General features: G+C 42.9%; 1 protein-coding gene across 6 annotated transcripts in view; it reads right to left on the bottom strand.

Annotated features, from left to right (window-relative positions):
- MMS22L (MMS22 like, DNA repair protein) overlaps positions 1–15,773 on the bottom strand; it is a 135,839-nt gene extending 120,066 nt beyond the window's left edge. The window contains exons 1-7 of one of the 6 annotated variants that reach the window (XM_075923913.2): positions 15,634–15,705; positions 14,713–14,752; positions 12,758–12,858; positions 11,576–11,606; positions 9,007–9,201; positions 7,181–7,306; positions 1,355–1,407 (exon numbers count right to left, since the gene is read on the bottom strand). In XM_075923913.2, coding sequence (XP_075780028.2) covers positions 1,355–1,407; positions 7,181–7,306; positions 9,007–9,185 — 358 coding nt within the window. In that variant the 5' untranslated portion in view covers positions 9,186–9,201; positions 11,576–11,606; positions 12,758–12,858; positions 14,713–14,752; positions 15,634–15,705. Of the gene's footprint in view, positions 1–1,354; positions 1,408–7,180; positions 7,307–9,006; positions 9,202–11,575; positions 11,607–12,757; positions 12,859–14,712; positions 14,753–15,633 lie in introns of all 6 variants that reach the window. The other 5 variants (XM_025182295.3, XM_006118427.5, XM_006118428.5 and 2 more) reach the window with 5 other exon arrangements.
- Positions 15,774–17,753: the final 1,980 nt, after the last annotated feature.

Here is a 17,753-nt window from a genome sequence, read left to right on the forward strand (position 1 = left end):
TAAAAGAAGAAAGTGCATAAGAAGATGTATGAAGTGATTGTGGCTTTTCCAAAAATAGATAATGTTACAGAAAGTACAAATGATTCACTGGAAGGAGAAATAGTAGCAACAATGCCATAGAATTTAGACTAAGTATACCCTGAAGTACACGGTGCTTCACATATAGAAGAATAATCTGGCTCTTATATTTGTTGTAGTGAATATTTTTGCACTATTTTGTTAACCATTTTACTTTATTGTATTTAGGTAGCTCGATATCTGACAAAGTGAACAAGATAAAATAAAGATCACCAAATAGATGCTTACATTAAAAAACATAACTTGTTGCATAAACAACATATAGAAGATAAACTGGAATTTAAAATAAAATCCTTTGCAGGCTGAAACCATAAAGGTAAAAATCACAATCAAAACTAGATTTTTGTGACAAATCAACTAACCTTTGAATCTAGATGCTTATAACAGGAAGCTAGATGACAAGCTCAGACCTACAACTATGATGAAATTGCCATAAATGCTAAATTAATTGATGAGCCAACGGGTTGGCTCTCTCAAGCAAAAAGCACAGCTATTTCTTTGTAATGATTTACAAGTAGCAACAGGATACCATAGAGTAGATAGTGTATTTCTGAGCAACTACTTCAGTACTCAACCTGTTGAAGTAATTTGGCCTTCAAACTCACAATAAGCCTAAAGCTGCAAATAATCCTTCAGAAACGTACTACTTCTCATGCCTTAATATTTAATTCAAATTAACAGTTTTGCAGTGCTCCCATATCATCATTTTTACTGCAAGGACAAACGAAATTCATAAATAATGTCTAAACTAAGCAAATATAACAACTTGTTTATATATAAGTTGGGAGGAAATGAAAAAAAAAAAGCTATCTTTATAACTAAAATAGTCATTGTGAGCTTGAATTAATTCTATTTTAAATTCAAATAATTAATGGTTCAATAACCCCTGCACTGTGGGTAAAATCCTGGTCTTATTGAAATCAATGACAAAAATCCTATTGCTTTCAAGGGAGTCAAGATTACACCATATGCATTTGCTATACAATCAACATACAGTTTGGCAGTTACTAAACACAGTCATGACACTTCTGCTAGCAACAGCAGACATCTATCTTCCTAATAGCTTTATTCTATCAGAGCAGTAAAGTCAAAAATATATACAGCTGGAGATATTAAGACATTGCAGGTTTATGTTAATACATATAATTAATGTTTGTCTTGTGGTAACATCTAAAAGCCCCATTCAGGAATTAAGGGCCTGTTGTGCTAGATTCTTTTACACCCACATAATAAAAAGATCTTCTACCCAATATAAGTGGAAATATGTCAAACTTACCAAAATCCGACGAACTCATCTGTACTAGGTTTTCCAATTTGTGTATATGTTGCCTAATTAAAGAAATACAGTTTTATGGTATTAGATAAAGGCTATTTCATAGACATGTATTTTAAAGTGATGTAAATGTATAGAACACATTTACAAAACACAAAATAAGAAACAGACTCTGCCCAGAAAAGCTTACAAGAGTAAAAGCTGAGCATCAGGTCACTCAGGCTATGGACACATTGCATATGATAGATCATCATAAAGAAAACGCAACGCTGTTCCAAGGATGACAGGGAAGACACCAGGAAAAAAGGTGTAAAGCTAAGCAGAGAAATTACATCTAAAGCAAGAAATGTGTAGGGATAGAGCAAGGAGACATGAGAATAGAGAGTTACGAAGGGGAAAACTGGACAGGTTTCAGAAACCTGTGTGAGAAGAATTTCATGTAGAAAAGGGCAACCTACTGAAGGGATATGGGGGAAGTATACATGAATGGAGTCGCAGAAGGTGATTTTGGCACTTATGTGGGTGATAAATTGGTGGCAGGGCTAGCCGCTGGTGGGCTGCTGCTGTTATATTGTACCTGCAGAAGTGCAGGCTCGGGCAATCACAGTTCCCTTTGGCCAGGAACAACAATCCACAGCCAACAGAGGCTGTATGGAGGCCTGTTAGGAGGTAACCATGGTAGACCGGGTCTGGCCCAAGGACCAGTATTTGCCCATCCCTGCTTTAGTAGCATTTACAAAAAATTGGAAAGGGCAGGTAAGAAAAAGCCAGAGAAAAATGTTGGGCAAGAGATAAGCCAAGTGTAATTAAGTGTTTTATTAATTTAGATTTGTAAAATGTACTAGTCAGTCTCTTAGGCTATGTCTAGACTGCAGGCTTCTTTCGAAAGAACCCTTTTTTGGAACAGATCTTTTGAAAGAGAACGTCCACACACAAAAGCGCATCAAAAAAGAAATCTGCTTTTTCAAAAGATAGCATCAATTCAGTGTGGATGCTCTCTCGCATTTAAGCTGTGATTGCTATGGACAGAGTGGCCACCAAGGTACCTGTGCTTTTTCTGCTTTCCTCTTCTTTCGAAAGAACTCCCTCTTCCCTGTCCACACATGCCTTTTTCCAAAAGAGCTCTTCCAGAAAAAGGCTTCTCTCATATAGAAAGAGGATTACCAACACTGGAAAAACCCCTCTGTTCTTTCAATTTACTTTTGGAAGAATACAATTGCAGTGTGGACGTAACTCAGGTTTTGTTGAAAAAACGGCCTTTTTTCTGACAAAACTCTGTAGTGTAGACATACCCTTAATTTGTGATAAACAAGACAGGTCAACAAGCTTTCTTCTTCTCCTCTATCCCCAAACACACTTCAATATCCCCATCTTGACCCAGGATAAATATGGGAGAACAGGCAAGTCACGCAACCTGCACTGAAGGCCATTAATTCCAAGATCTGGCATACAAGTGGGGCAGAAATGAATTACAGAAGACCCCTCATGGAGATTGCCCAACCAGCAGCCCCCTCATTATATAACTTAAGGTGATGACTATTATTAATTAAAAGGACTTGAATTTAATAGTAATAACCACAGTATTGTATAAAGGGAGACTGTCTCTGAAGTAGGCTGGGCTCAATAATTCATGGTTTTTGTAGGGTGAAAGCCAATAACTTCACTTAGAAATCTGTTTGACAGCCACTGCAAATCATAGCGCACAGGTGTAATGTAACTCTACAGGAAGTCCTAACTAATAATAATGCCACTACATTCTGCGCTATTTGTAATTTTCAGATTGCTTTTGAGTGTTGCCCCCATGTAGAGTGTATGGCAGTAATTTGGATGTGAGAACGGCATTCATAATCATGGTGAGGTCATGAAAGAAAGGCTGCATCCTTCTTGTCAAGCGCAAATTTTAAAAGCCCTATGAAATAGGATTTCAGGTTGCAAGCTCGTACAAGCAGAGGTGAGCAAGTTGATGTGAGGACACTGAAATAATCTCCACCATTCTTTCTCCTTATTGTACAAAAGCCTTCTGGGCTGAGCTTCAGCCAGCTAGATTTCATCCACACTACAAAATCTATTAGATACTGGATACGGTTTTTTTCAGCCATACTTACTGTGTCAGAAAAGATGGAAGCACTGGGTGATTTCAACACACAGAATACCAAGGTTGAAAGTTAGAGACGCAAATAGAGCAGGAAGCAAAGTCAAGTAATTTTTTTTTTAAAGAAAAGATTAAATGAGCATCGTGCAGAGAAGGAGTGAGCCCAAAAGGTAGGGGCCGTCAATTAGACTTATGCTTTCTTTATGGCAAAACTTTTGTTAGACAACAGTGTGAAGAAAAAAAAAACCAACCCCACATGACTGATGTAAGCTTCACTGACAAAGTGCCAGTGTACACAGTATTATGTAGCATCTCCCACCAACATGACCAATGCTACTTATTAGGACTGGTTTAATTATACAATAGGAGAGCTCCTATTGAGTGGCTAATTAGGAGACCTTACAGCATTGCAGCTGCAGTGGTACAGCTGTACCACTGTAAGATCTATAAGGTAGACATATCCTTAGATCAGAAAAAAGAAAGCAATGGAATAATGTTGAAGCACACCAAATAATAACCAGAGAGATAAAGATTGTTGTTTGAGAAAGTGTCACTAGTGATAGGGATTCTAGCTGGGAGTTAGTGGAGACATCAAAACAAACAGAAATAATTGTTTTGATAAATAGTGTATATTTCATCCAGAAAGACAAGTACCTTAACACTATAGGTAAAAGTCCATACAAGGCTCACTTAAAAGATTACTTCAACTGTGGGTGGTTCTGATGTAAACAAATCTTTAGGCAGGATGTAATTAACACAGTCTTATCCAACACTCAACTCAAAAGCAACAGCGCAAAATGTAACTGTCAACGTTGGATTTGGGACAGGACTAGGGATGTCAGATATTGTATAACCACATGAAATTTTAGGTTACACAACTATTCGATAGTCCCTGGGAGCAGAGCCTGCAGCCACTGTGCTCCCAGCCCCATTCCCAGGGAGCCCCCTGCCACTCCGCGCTGCTGCCTCTGATCAGGGGTGGCAGGTGGGAGTTGGTTTGTGAAGTGAGCCCGTTTAAAAACCAGCTCTCTGCAGACCGGCTGCCTGCTGCCCCGCACTGCTGCCTCTAATACAGAGCTCCCCGTGGAGAGAGGCTGCTGTTGGTGGCAGGGGGAGGGTGAGAGGCAGGGGATACTGCTGCGAAGAGGGTAAGGGAGGCTCGGTGGGAGGCAGAGCCGACACTGTTCACGTAGAGCTTGGACTCCTTGTGGACAGAAGCTGCTTTGCAGCAGCTGCCCCCTGCCACCTCCCGCTGCTGCCTCTAATAGAGGCAGCAGTGCGGGGGGCGAAGGTAGCACCACAGAGCTGGTACTGGGGGGAAACCAGCTTTTAAGCCAGCTCCCCAGCATCAGCTCCTGACTGCCCCCCCCCTACAATCTTTGTAGGAGGCAGCAAGTGGGGGGCAGGCAGGTCAGCGAAATCAGCACATGCAGAGAGTCAAAAGCTGGCTCCCTGTGCATATCAGCTCCAGAGTGCCTCCCTCTGCACTGCTGCTTCTCTATCAGAGGCAGCAACGCAGTGGATGGCAGGCAGATCCAGTGCTCCTGGGGAGCCTGCGTTAAGTCAGCTTCTTATGGGCAGCAGCTCCCGTTCCCCACCCCCCCAATGCCTCTGGTACAGAGGCGGGGAGGAAGGTGTATGTAGTGAATAAGATTAACCAATAAGCCAAGATTATTCTTATAAAAAGTACAAGAGGAAGTTTCATGACTATAAATATTCAGGAATTCTGTTTTGCATCTCATTTGAAATATATGTTCAACTACATAATTTTTCATGGGCACTGAAAACATATAGAATACAATTTTAAACAAACTGTGTTACTGAAGATAACTGGATAAACAGCGTTCACATATTAGATCCGCTTTCCCTACAAAATTGCCTCCATATGTGAAGGGTTAGCTAAAACGCTGCATACCTTGTGGGCTGAGCCACCACACAATCTATGTTCTATTTTATAGAAATGCTTCCCCATAAGATGCAGCCCTAGAAGGCCACCTAGCCCTGCTGCTTTCCCCAGAGCAAACTGTGACTGCACCAGTCTGACTGCTATGAGACAAATGGATTCTAGAGAATGACACTGGTGATGGCAATTAATGTGCTTAGCGCCTGCCTATCATCCTACAACAAGATAATCTGAGTTGAGAGAGCAGGGCTTTGTGGGGGGTTAGGAAGATCAGTTACATGGATAGAAAATGTGCCTGTGACCAAACAGGATCAATTTTTGGCACAGAATGAATCAGGTAGAATGATGAAAAGGGATACAGAAGATTCAGTTAATTAATCAAAACCATTAAAGAGCTAGCCTGCCATGTTTTCCTCTATTTGGGGAGGGAGGGAAATCATAGTTTCTATCAAAGCAGCAGCAGCAATGTATTTTTTAAAAGTCATTTTTCCTCCCATCTTTCAGGATCTGCACCATTATATTAAAAAGACCAGAACCTGTTAGTAACATGTTCCATAATATTCCCATGGTCGTACCCTCAAGGTACCGATGATTATAGTGAATTCTAAAGGGTGATGGGATATATGGCATGTTTGAAGAAACCTACAAAAAAAAAAAAAAAAAACAGTATACCCTCCATGTGCTTTACATCCTGAGGATTAACAGTAGCAAAGAGGATTATCAATGATCTGTATGTTTGCACTGACCAGATTAAACATCTGCACTGAATTAATCGGAGTAGCTGTAGCCAAACAGATTGCTGACACTACGCTAATCCAAACAAGTGAAGAAAATGCTGCATACTACGTTGAAAGTATTTGATTTATAACATCCACTTCTGTTTACGTGCACATACAAAAAACTTTTGAGAAATAATCTTCAAACAAGATTTTAGTTAGACTAGACAAGAATTACTATACATTATGAATTAAACATAAAATTGTTGTAACAAATATTTCTTCTCATTCCGAGTCTGGCAGAGTAAAGAGATGCATGAATCATGCTGCTTAGAAATTCAACATGAAGTCACATTGTACTATACTTCTAATGCATAGTTCACTGGTGTAAAATTCATCAGTTTTAGTTACCCTACAAGTAAATCACCTGCCCCTCACTGAATTGAGCTGTCATATAATTTGGTTAAGGCTATGATTATGCCATGGAAGTTACGGAATCTGTGACTTCCAGTGACCTCCATGACATTGTCTCCAGGGTCGTGCTCCAAATCCAGTGACCCTTCCCCGGCCCCCCTCTCCCCGCCGCCCACACACACACACACACACAAAGCTCCCAGCCTCCACACTCGGGAGGATCCCCCATAGCTGTCCAGCTGTGGTGGGCAACAAGGAGACCTGACAGCTCCCAACCATAGTAGGGGACCCCTCTGAGCACTGAGCTATCCTGGGGATGAGGACCCCCACAGCAGCCCAACCCTATAGCAGGAGAACCCCACAGCTCCCACTGACCACAGCAGTGGGGGACCCCAAAGCCCCAGCAATCATGGGTGCTGAACATGCCTCCCAATTTTGTCAAGGATATTTTTAGTGAAAGCCAGCGGCAGGTCATAGGCTTCCATGAAATTCTGTTTATTGCCTGCAATCTGTCCGTGACTTTTACTTACAATATCCCTGGCAAAAACTTAGCCTTAAAGATGGTGTTTACTATATATGAGGTATAATGTCTATAGTTTTTTACCATTTTATAAAGTAGAAAACCCCAAAGTGTGTTAAGCAACACAGATAGGAGTGTAATTAAATCTTGGAAATGGACTGATATGATAATAAGCACACCATACCTAAGTAAACCAAAGAGAAATCTACAGGACTCAACTAATGCAATTTCAGTAACCCAATGAAAGCCAAATATTTCCACAGTATCTTCCTCATAGTCAGTTGGAGAAGGATCCAGTCTCAGCAAAAGCCTGAAAAAAGAAAGTGAGTACATGTCACAGATTCTTCTATAATACATTATAAAGCAGAGGATCTCACCCTTTTTCTTTCTGACCCCCACCCCTGCATGGTATAAACTCCATGCCCTACCTATGTCACAACTACTATTTCTCTGTATATAAAAGCAAGGGCCCATGTTAGGGGGTAACAAGCAGGGCAACTGCCTGGGGCTCCTAGGAAGCTACATTGCTCAGGCTTCAGCCCCGTGCAGTGAAGCTTAAGATTTCCGTCCTGGCCCCAGTGAATCTAATGCTGGCCCTGCATGGTACCCCCCCGAAATACTGCTTGCAGCCCCCCAGGAGTCCAAACCCCAGGTTGATAACCTCGATTATAAAGGATACAATACCTACAGAAGGCTTGCCTATTACTATTAGTTTATCAATGTATCTGTAGCATATATACTATAAATTGGAAGCTCCACCGGTGCTCTTCAAGGAAAGGCTGTCGATATTATATCACTGTAAAAGGTTTGAGCATATGAAATATAGCAATTCCTAATTCCAACAACATAAGAGCATCACTATCATAAACCCCCACCCACATTCTAAAGCATCTTTCACTCTTACAACAGGTCCTGCTTGAGGCACAATACACAACTTGTTTTTAATAGGATGAAGGAGACTGCTACATTACCTACAAAACGCTACTTATTTATGAGATATGCATCATACTTTAATGTATGTCACAGCTGAAATACTTATGCACCTGAATGGTCCAGCATGTCTAATAATTATCTCTAGAATGAGCATTTATTCTTCTATGTAGACTTACTAGTAAGTAACCCTTTGGACACAGATACAGAACATAACCTTAAACAGCTGGAATGAACACATCCACATAGTGATTTTATAAAAACTCTAGGCCAGGAAAATCATTTTAGCTTAGCTCTCAAGTATTCTACAGACTTCAGGGATTAACTCTGTCACCTATGGTCAATTCTGCATCATTAGTGCACACAGTTTAAAGAAAAAAAAGGATACAGTACCTCTTGAATAACAATGACTAACATTGCTAGTTTAACTGTAAAGAAAATATAGCGGACAAAAAAAATGGCCTTTCATTGTGAAAGTGAAGTTACTATTCCCCGGCACTATATTTGTCTACAGATTCGGTAGTCAGAGAGAAAAGCAGCACCTTCTCAGTCACCCTGATACTTCCTTACCTAGAAGTGTATAGGTATTTCAGGAACAAAACACTACTTATTTATGAGATGTGAGCCAATCACTGTCTATGATAGTATTATTAGCATCATCTCTATCGCAGTCATGCCAAGCAGCCCAGTTCAAACTGGAGCACAGTTGATCTAGGCACTGAATACTTCCATCTGTGTTTCTATGAACTTACAGTATAACTAGAAAATGCAAACAAAGGAATAATCATCCTCACTTTACAAATGAGGAATACATGGGCAGATAAAGTGACTTATTCAAGATCACAAAAGAAGTCTGTGGCAGAGCTAGGAATTGAATCCAGCTCTCCTGAATATGTTCAACATAAAATCACCCTTCTTCCCAGGTATGAGTGGGAGGTTTGTCTGGGGGATGCAAATGGCTGAAGAAGAAAACAAATGTAAAAACACTGTCAAGACCTCTAATGTGGCAAGCAGCTGCTGAAAGAAGCAACTGAAACATTCCAAAAGTATAACACACTTTTAAATGCAGTATAAACATACCTCTTAAGAGACCCACTTGCTAGATAAGACTCTACAGAAAAGTGTCTCCCTCCATCTCTGTTGTCCAAAGCACAGGAAAAACAAGGGGGTCTTGAGTTCTCCTTCTCCACTTCCATAGCCATCTCTAAACTGTCAGTAAGGGATGGAGGTGTGAGGGAAATAGTGAAGTCATCATTCATTGTTCACACCTGGTTGCTGAAAATGTGTTTTAAAAAACAAATATAACTTAAGTTTTCTGGAAATGATTTTCTTGTAGCTATGTTTTCTCTACTGAATGATAAAAGGTAATTGAGTTAAAAAAAAAAAGACTCCTTTGTTATCTATGTCCTACAATAAAAGAACATTGCAGCCCAAATGCATGCTAAATAGCAATAAATCTGCAGACTGAATCACTATTCCATTATTAATTATGCAACTATGTAACTCGCATATAGATAAAGTGAGTAAAATTACCATATGATTAATTCCAATTTAGCTAAGACTGCAAGAAAACTGGTATTTAAAATCTCTTTACCAAAAAATCTGAGAGAGGAGGGAGAGAACAAAAGCAGGATGACGAATGTTCACTAAACAAGGACATATATCTAAAAGAAAACTTTATAACCGACTTTAAAACATTAATTTTTCTGTTGTTTTTTTAAACAGTATACTGAAAGTGCAAGTTATAGAGCTCTGCCATAATTATACCTATTCTAAGTTCAACCATGGATTTCAATTTGAGTGCTGGCACTTCTCAGTAATTTTTTTTTTTTACATGACCTAACTTACTCTGCTATATTGTTTAGTCTCAAGTCAATATCATCAAGTATTCATTGCTTAAACATATTTTCAACTTTGATGCCTGGTTTGAACTTCCCTGTGAATTATTAAGTATATTCATTGTAATTTTACAAATCAAAGTAAACACAGTAGTACAGCTAAGTAGCCCGAACCAAATTAATGGGATCATTTCACACACCCTTGAACTAACCCTGATTATAAATATAGTAGCACCTGATCACAGAAGGAATCCCACCCAAAGCAAAAAAAAAAAAAAAAAAAAGGGCAAGGACTCTGGACAGCACATTTTAATTTAACTCCAGAGATGGATTAGGGACAGATCTTTATATTTATCATCCATATACAATTCTGTGCATTTCCCACCTTCAGCAGTGCTGAATATTTGAATCAACAGCTTATTTGAGCCTTTCCTAACTTTTCTTGTAAGCTCATAGACTATATCTAACTCCAGCTATGTGACTAACATAACTTGAGTTGACATACCTTAGGTTGAATTACTGCAGGGTCTTCACTGCAGTGATCCAACAGAAGAAATGGTCCCATCAACTTACCTTACTCTTCTTGTGGGGTGCACAGTACAGGGGTCATCTGCAGAGTGCTCTGCAATTGATTTGGTGGATCTTCTCTAGATCCACTGTATGGTGATTTGCCTGCCTGGTGCAAAGGTTGTGGATTTCTCAAGATGTCTCGATAGACTTATGTGTAGTGCTGGGGAAGAGCCAGTGGTCGTGGTACATGTAGCTACCGGTGGGGTGGGGTGGGGTAGGGTAGAAGAGAGGTTCTGGAGGCCAAATTTAAGCTGCTAGGAAAGAAATTGAAATCTAGGACTTCTATGGTAGTGTTCTCTAAAATACTTCAATTTCCAAGTGCAGTGCCAGGTAGGCAGGACGAATTTCAGAGTTTCAATGCATGGATGAGATGAAGGTATAGAGAGGAGGGGTTTAGATTTATTACAAACTGGGGTAACATTTGGGAAAGGGGGAGCCTATACAGGAAGGACAGGCTCCACATAAACCAAAATGGAACCAGATTGCTGGAACTTAACATTTAAAAAGTCATAGAGCAGTTTTTATACTAAGGTCTAGGGGAAAGCAGACGGTCTATGGGTGCAGAGGAAGACAGGGATCGGACAGAGATCCTCTCATAGGGGAGGGTTTATTAATAGAGATTTTCTCTAACCCCTAATAAGGAGGAGAGGATGGAAGATGATAAAATATGGGTAAGATCAGATGAGAATCAATCAAAAGAAAAAGTTTAAACACATCAGGAAATGGCAGACAGATAAATAGTGACAATTTTTTTGAAGTACTTATACACAAAAGCTAGAAGTCTACAGAATAATAAGATGGGTAAACTAGAGTGACTCCTATTAAAGGAGGATATTGATGTAATAGGCTTCATAGAAACTTGACGGAATGAGGACAATCAATGGGATACAGTCATACTAGGGTACAAAATATATTGGAAGGACAGAACAGGTCATGGTGGTGGGGGAGTGGCACTATACATGAAAGAAAATGTGGAATCAAATGAAGTAAAAATCTTTAATGGAGAAAATGTTCCATAGAATTGCAATGGGTAATAATTCCATGCACCAACAACAATCATATAGCACTAGGGATATATTTTCGACCATCTGACCAGGACAGTGATAGTGACTATGATATGCTAAAGGAGATTAGAGAGACTATCAAAATAAAAAACTCCATAATAGCAGGGGATTTCAACTATCCCCATATTGACTGGGTACACACCTCAGGACAGGCTCAGAGATAAAATTTCTTCATACCTTAAGTGACTGCTTCTTGGACCAGCTGGTTCTGGAACACACAAGGGGAAAGGCTATTCTTGATTTAGTCCCAGTGGAGCGCAGGATCTGGTCCAAAGGGTAAATATAACTGGACTACTTGGAAATAGTGACCATAATGTAATAAAATTTAACATCCCTGGGGTGGGAAAAACACCTCAGCAGCCCAACACTATGGCGTTTAATTTCAGAAAGGGGAACGATACAAAATTGAGGAAATTAGTTAAACAGAAATTAAAAGGTAAAGTGACAAAAGTAAAATATCTGCAAGCTGCATTGAAACTTTTCAAAGACACCATAATAGACGTCCAACTAAAATGTATATCCCAAATTAAAAACACAGCAAGAGAACCCAAAAAGTCCTGATAAAAAGAAATCTTTTAAAAAGTGGAAGTCAAATCCTAGTCAGGAACATAGAAAGGACCATAAACTCTGTCTAATTAAGTGTAAAAATGTAATAAGAAAAGCCAAAAAGGAGTTTGAAGAACAGCTAGTCAAAAAGTCAACAAGTAATAGTAAAATGTTTTTAAGTACATCAGAAGCAAGAAGCCAACAAAACAACCATAGGGGCCCTTGGACGATCGAGATGCTAAAGGAGCACTCAAACATGATAAAGTCATAGCGGAGAAGCTAAATCAATTCTTTACTTCAGTCTTCACAGCTGAGGATACTGGGGAGATTCTCAGACCTGAGCCATTCTTTTTAGGTGACAAATCTGAGGAATTGTCCCCGATTAAGGTGTCCTTAGAGGAGGTTTTGGAACAAATTGATAAACTTAACAGTAACAAGTCACCAGGACCAGATGGTATTCACCCAACAGTTCTTAAGAACTCAAATGGGAAATTGAAGAACTACTAACTGTGGTTTGTAACCAATCCTTTAAATTAGCTTCTGTGCCTAATGACTGGAAAATGCCTAATGTGATGCCAATGTTTAAAAAGAGCAAGGGGGTGATCCTGGCAATGATAGAGCGGTAAGTCTAACATCAGTACTGGGTAAACTGTAGTAAAGAATAAAATTGTCAGACACATAGATAAACATAATTTGTTGGGGGAAGTCAATGTGGTCTCAGTAAAGGGAAATCATGCCTTACTAATCTGCTAGAGTTCTTTGAAGGGATCAACAAACATGTGGACATGGGGGAATGCAGTGTATATAGTGTACCTTGACTTCCAGAAAGCCTTTGACCAGGTTCCTCACCAAAGGCTCTTAAGTAAAGTAAATTGTCCTGGAATAAGAGGGAAGGCCCTCTCATGGACTGATAACTGGTTAAAAGACAGGAAACAAAGGGTAGGAATAAATGGTATGTTTTCAGAATGGAGAGAGGTAACTAGTGGTGTCCCCCAAGGGTCCGTACTGGGACCAATCCTATTTATAAATGATCTGGAGAAAGGGGTAAACAGTGAGGTGGCAAATTTTGCAGATGATACCAAACTGCTCAAGTTAGTTAAGACCAAAGCAGACTGTGAAGAGCTTCAAAAAGATCTCACCAAACTAAGTGACTAGGCAACAAAATGGCAAATGAAATTTAATGCTGATAAATGTAAAGTAATGCACATTGAAAAAAAATAATCCCAACTATACATACAAAATGTTGGGGACTAATTTAGCTATAGCTACTCAAGATAGATCTTGGCATCATTGTGGATAGTTCTCTGAAAACATCCACTCAATTTGCAGCAGCAGTCAAAAACAGAAAACAGAATGTCAGTAATAATTTTAAGAGTAGAGAATAAGACAGAGGATATAATATTGTCTCTATATAAATCCACATCTTGAATACTACATTCAACAGAAGTGGTCACCTCATTTCAAAAAAAGGTAGTTTTGTACAGGCAGTCCCCGACTTACGCGGATCCGACTTATGTCGGATGCGCACTTACGAACGGGGCTTTTCTCGCCCCGGAGCTCACATGCGGTGGGTCGCCACCCGTGTCCTCCGGGGCGAGAAAAGCTTCTCCCGGTCTCCTTGGTCTGCTGGGGGGGTCCAGCAAAGCCGCTGGACCCCCCCAGCAGACCAGGGACACCGGGAAAAGCCGCCCAGGCGGCGGGAGTCCCGCCACCTGGGCGGCTTTGCTCGTTTGCTCCTGTCCCCTTGGTCTGCTGGGGGGGGGGGGGTGCAGCTAGTGCCCCCCCCCCCCAGCAGACCAGGCTTTTCTTGCCTACCCCGGGGGTAGAGCAGCTGGACCAACCCGGCAGCACCCCAGCTGCTCTGCCCCAGGAGTCCTGATTCAGCCGCTGCTGGTCAGTTTCAGCAGCGGCTGAATCAGGACGCCTGGGGCAGAGCAGCTGGGGTGCTGCTGGGTTGCTCCAGTAACGCCAAGGAGCCGCGCTACTGGAGCAACCCAGCAGCACCCCAGCTGCTCTGCCCCAGGCTTCCCCAAGTCAGCCGCTGCTGAAACTGACCAGCAGCTGACTACAGGAAGCCCAAGGCAGAGTTGCTCTGCCCCAGGCTTCCTGGAATCAGCCGCTGATCAGTTTCAGCAGCAGCTGACTTGTGGACGCCTGGGTTTCTTAAGTTGAACCTGTATGTAAGTCTGAACTGGCGTCCAGATTCAGCCACGTTTGAAACTGATCAGTTTCAGCAGCGGCGGACGCCAGTTCCGACTTACATACAGATTCAACTTAAGAACAAACCTATAGTCCCTATCTTGTACGTAACCCAGGGACTGCCTGTATTGAAAAATTTCAGAAAAGGGCAACAAAAACTATTAGGGGTTTGGAACAGGTGCCATATGAGGAGAGATTAAAAAGATTAGGATTTTTCAGTTTAGAAAATAGGAGACTATGGGGGGAATATAATAGAGATCTATTAAATCATGACTCTCTAGTAGCCTCATTTAGCATGGACACTCTAACTGACAATACTTTTCCCCATTTTCCCCAATATTTATTTGTACCTGGACCTCTTAACTCCATTAATCGGAATAAGTGTGTTGTGCCCAGGAAAGCTCATGATACCATCTACCATCTACAGAACTATTCACTGTTTTTGACTAAATTCATAGAAGTTAGGTCCAACCGTGGCTATTAGCCAGGATGGGTAGGAATGGTGTCCCTAGCCTCTGTTTGTCAGAAGCTGGAAACGGAGGGCAGGAGAGGGATCACTTGATGATTACCTGTTCTGTTCACTCCCTCAGGGGCATCTGGCATTGGCCACTGTTGGAAGACAGGGTACTGGGTTAGATGGACCTTTGGTCTGACCCAGTATGGCTGTTCTTATGCTTTTATGACAAAAAAGACAATTTAGAGTCAATATCCTAGGAAGGAGACTAGCCCCAGCTGCTGAAAAACGTAGCAATTCCTACCAAGGCACAGAGAGTCTTTATCCTCTGTTTCAAACGCCAGTTCCTATGTTTATGATACATTTGAAGTTTCTCCTTCATTCACCTCTCAACAAAGAGAGAAGAAACCACTTTCTTCCTGCCTCCAATCATTACTTCCTGACATGTTGGAGTCCTCTCATTCTGCTGCTGATTTGTTCTCCAGTCAAATGAGCGTAACTGGCATCATGATTATGATTCCTTTTGGAGTGCTAACTGCTTTCTGAATGGTCACAGTGCAACAGACATGAGACTTGTTAGTTTCATTACTGCTTCCTAACAAGTTGTCTGGTCGCAAAGGCAGGCAGGCAGGCAGGCAAGTCAATACTGTATCAGGTCGCATCTGGAAGGTTTTCTTCAATACCATCACAGCTTGATCAGTTGGGCACACACACTTGCCAGAAAAGCAGTTCTAATCATTACTTCTATGGCAGGCTCTCAAACCCTGATGAGACATGCACCCTGAGGCCGCACACAGACTGCACATGCCTTTGCATCAGTACTTAGAGGGGAAAGGGTTTAGTCACTTGAAGCCACACCCCAAGTGCCGGGGATAACCCAGCACGCTGCAGTCACCGCAGGCCAGGCCCGGAGCGTTCTCTGCAGGGGACGGGGGGGACGCGCGTGCGGCGGGGAAAGTGCAAGCCCCGGGGTCTGATGCACGCGCGGGGCGCTCAGAGCAGGGCACGCGCTACGTAAGCGTCCCGGAATGTTTACCTCTTCGCCTTCCGAACCCCAACGCTTTTCTGTATGTCCCGCGCGCACGAACGATCACGCGACTGCGCATGCTCGATGGACGGGGCGCCAGCACCGCTTCCTTCTCATTGGATAGGGCCCTTATGGGACTCCGCCCACTCTGACGCCAGCGCTCGCGCTTTTCCAACCTCCCCTTCCGCCCGCGAGACTTAAAGAGACAAACCCGCGCTGGAAGGGGCCGTCTGCAAATTGCATTCCCGGGTTGCGCCTCTGCCCTGCGAAGCACCCCGCCCCGCGCACGCGGCTTCCCGGACTGGCGGGCTCCATCCCCAACCCTCCCCCCCCCCCCGTCACCCTTCTAGGCTCTGCCTGTGCTGCCAGCCTTCCCCACAGCTCTGCTGCCAGCCCAGGGCTCTGCACCCCTGGCCCCAATCACCCCACCCCCAGCCTCTGTGCCATTCAGCCCCCTCCCTCGCTACCTCCACCCCCTCAGCATTCTGCTCCTGTCGTGCCTCCCCTAGGGCTCTGTGCTACTCCCCACCAGCCAGTGCCTCGGGCAGCCGACCCTCCACTAGCTGGCGATCACATCCATCGCTGCCTACAAATTTCCTCCCAAAGCCGGTATTTCACACTACCCTCTCCCAGCTACCCCTACGTTCCTGCACTCATTCATTCACCTTGCTACTCGCACTCGCAGCAGGGTTGCCAACTGCCAGTAAATTTGCAGTCTGACCATTTAAAAGAGCTAAAATTGGACCTGTCTGTAAAATCCCTAAAAACATTTACCTATCAGGAAACCCCCCCATACACCACGCTATGCAATGCAGCTGGAGGATCCTTCCCCCTTGGCCCTATAGTTAGGTCCACACTGTGAAGTAGCACCAGGGAGCAGGCCCAAACAAAGGCTATATTTACACTGGCACGATCTTGTGCCAGAAATATGCAAATGAAGCTAAGGGTGGAATATTGCTGAGCCTCATTTGCATCTCTAATGAGCCACCATTTTTGCCCAAGAGGCTCTTGCGCCAGAAGGAGCGTCTACACTGCCCCTTCTTGCGCAAGAAAAACCCTCTTGCGCAATGCCCTTATTCCTGAAAATAATCAGCGTAGCGACATTGCGCAAGAGGATTTTTCTTGCGGAAGAAGGGGCAGTGCAGACAGCTCCTTCTGGTGCACGAGCCTCTTCTGCAAAAATGGCAGCTTATTAGATATGGAAATGAGGCTCTGCAATATTCCACACTTAGCCTCATTTGCATATTTCTGGTACAAAATCACGCCAGTGTAGACATAGCCAAAGTGTTTGCGGGCCCAAGACAGCACACTGCAGTTGGTTGCACCCCGCAGCCAGGTGGCTTCCAGCCAGGGCAGTGAGCAGATGGGCGGGTACCAAGCAGCACAGGGCCCTTATGGTGTGGGGCCCCAAGGCAACCACATTTCCCTTCTTGCTCTAAGGCCAGGCCTGCCAGGGAGTCTACAATTCCCTAGGTGGGGACAGAGAAGAGAATTCTCCCACTGAGGACTCCTTCCTATCAGCTGGTGGCAAGTGGGGTTCTCCACTTCCAGTTTTGAATTCTTTGGTGTCAATAGTAGGGTTGCCAGGTGTCCGGTTTTGAACTGGACAGTCCAGTATTTGAGCTTTCTGTTCAGGAAACAAATTGAGAAAATATAAATGAGAAAACAAATGTCCAGTATTTTCTAAATAAGATGTAATGTAGAATGTGATGTAATGTCAAGTGTGTCCAGTATTTTTGTTGAAATCATCTGGCAACCCTAGTCAGTAGCCCGGGACAATTTTGAACTCTTCTTTGGGTGTACCAGGGTCCAAATTTAAACTTTTCTTTTGGGGCACAAAGGACTGCTTGCCCGCCCCCTGTGCCATGGGGGGAGGGACAAGGGGTCAGCAGCCAGAGCCTGGTTCATTAACTGCCCTGAGCACCACACTTTGGGGGATCACCATGAGGCCCAGGGGATAAGCAAGGGACCTGGAGCTGGCAGCAAGGATGCCATGCACTCAACCTGGGCCCACCCTGCTCCATTTCTCCTGCTCCCAGCCACGTCACTGTGGAGGGAGCTGGGAGAAAGAGTGGAACTGCCGCCAGGGAAGCAGACAGACTGGGGCTAGATTGCTCCGCTCTCCCCCT

Source organism: Pelodiscus sinensis, chromosome 3 (genome assembly GCF_052426305.1).
Source record: "Pelodiscus sinensis isolate ZL-2025 chromosome 3, ASM5242630v1, whole genome shotgun sequence".
Classification (NCBI taxonomy): Eukaryota; Metazoa; Chordata; order Testudines; family Trionychidae; genus Pelodiscus; species Pelodiscus sinensis.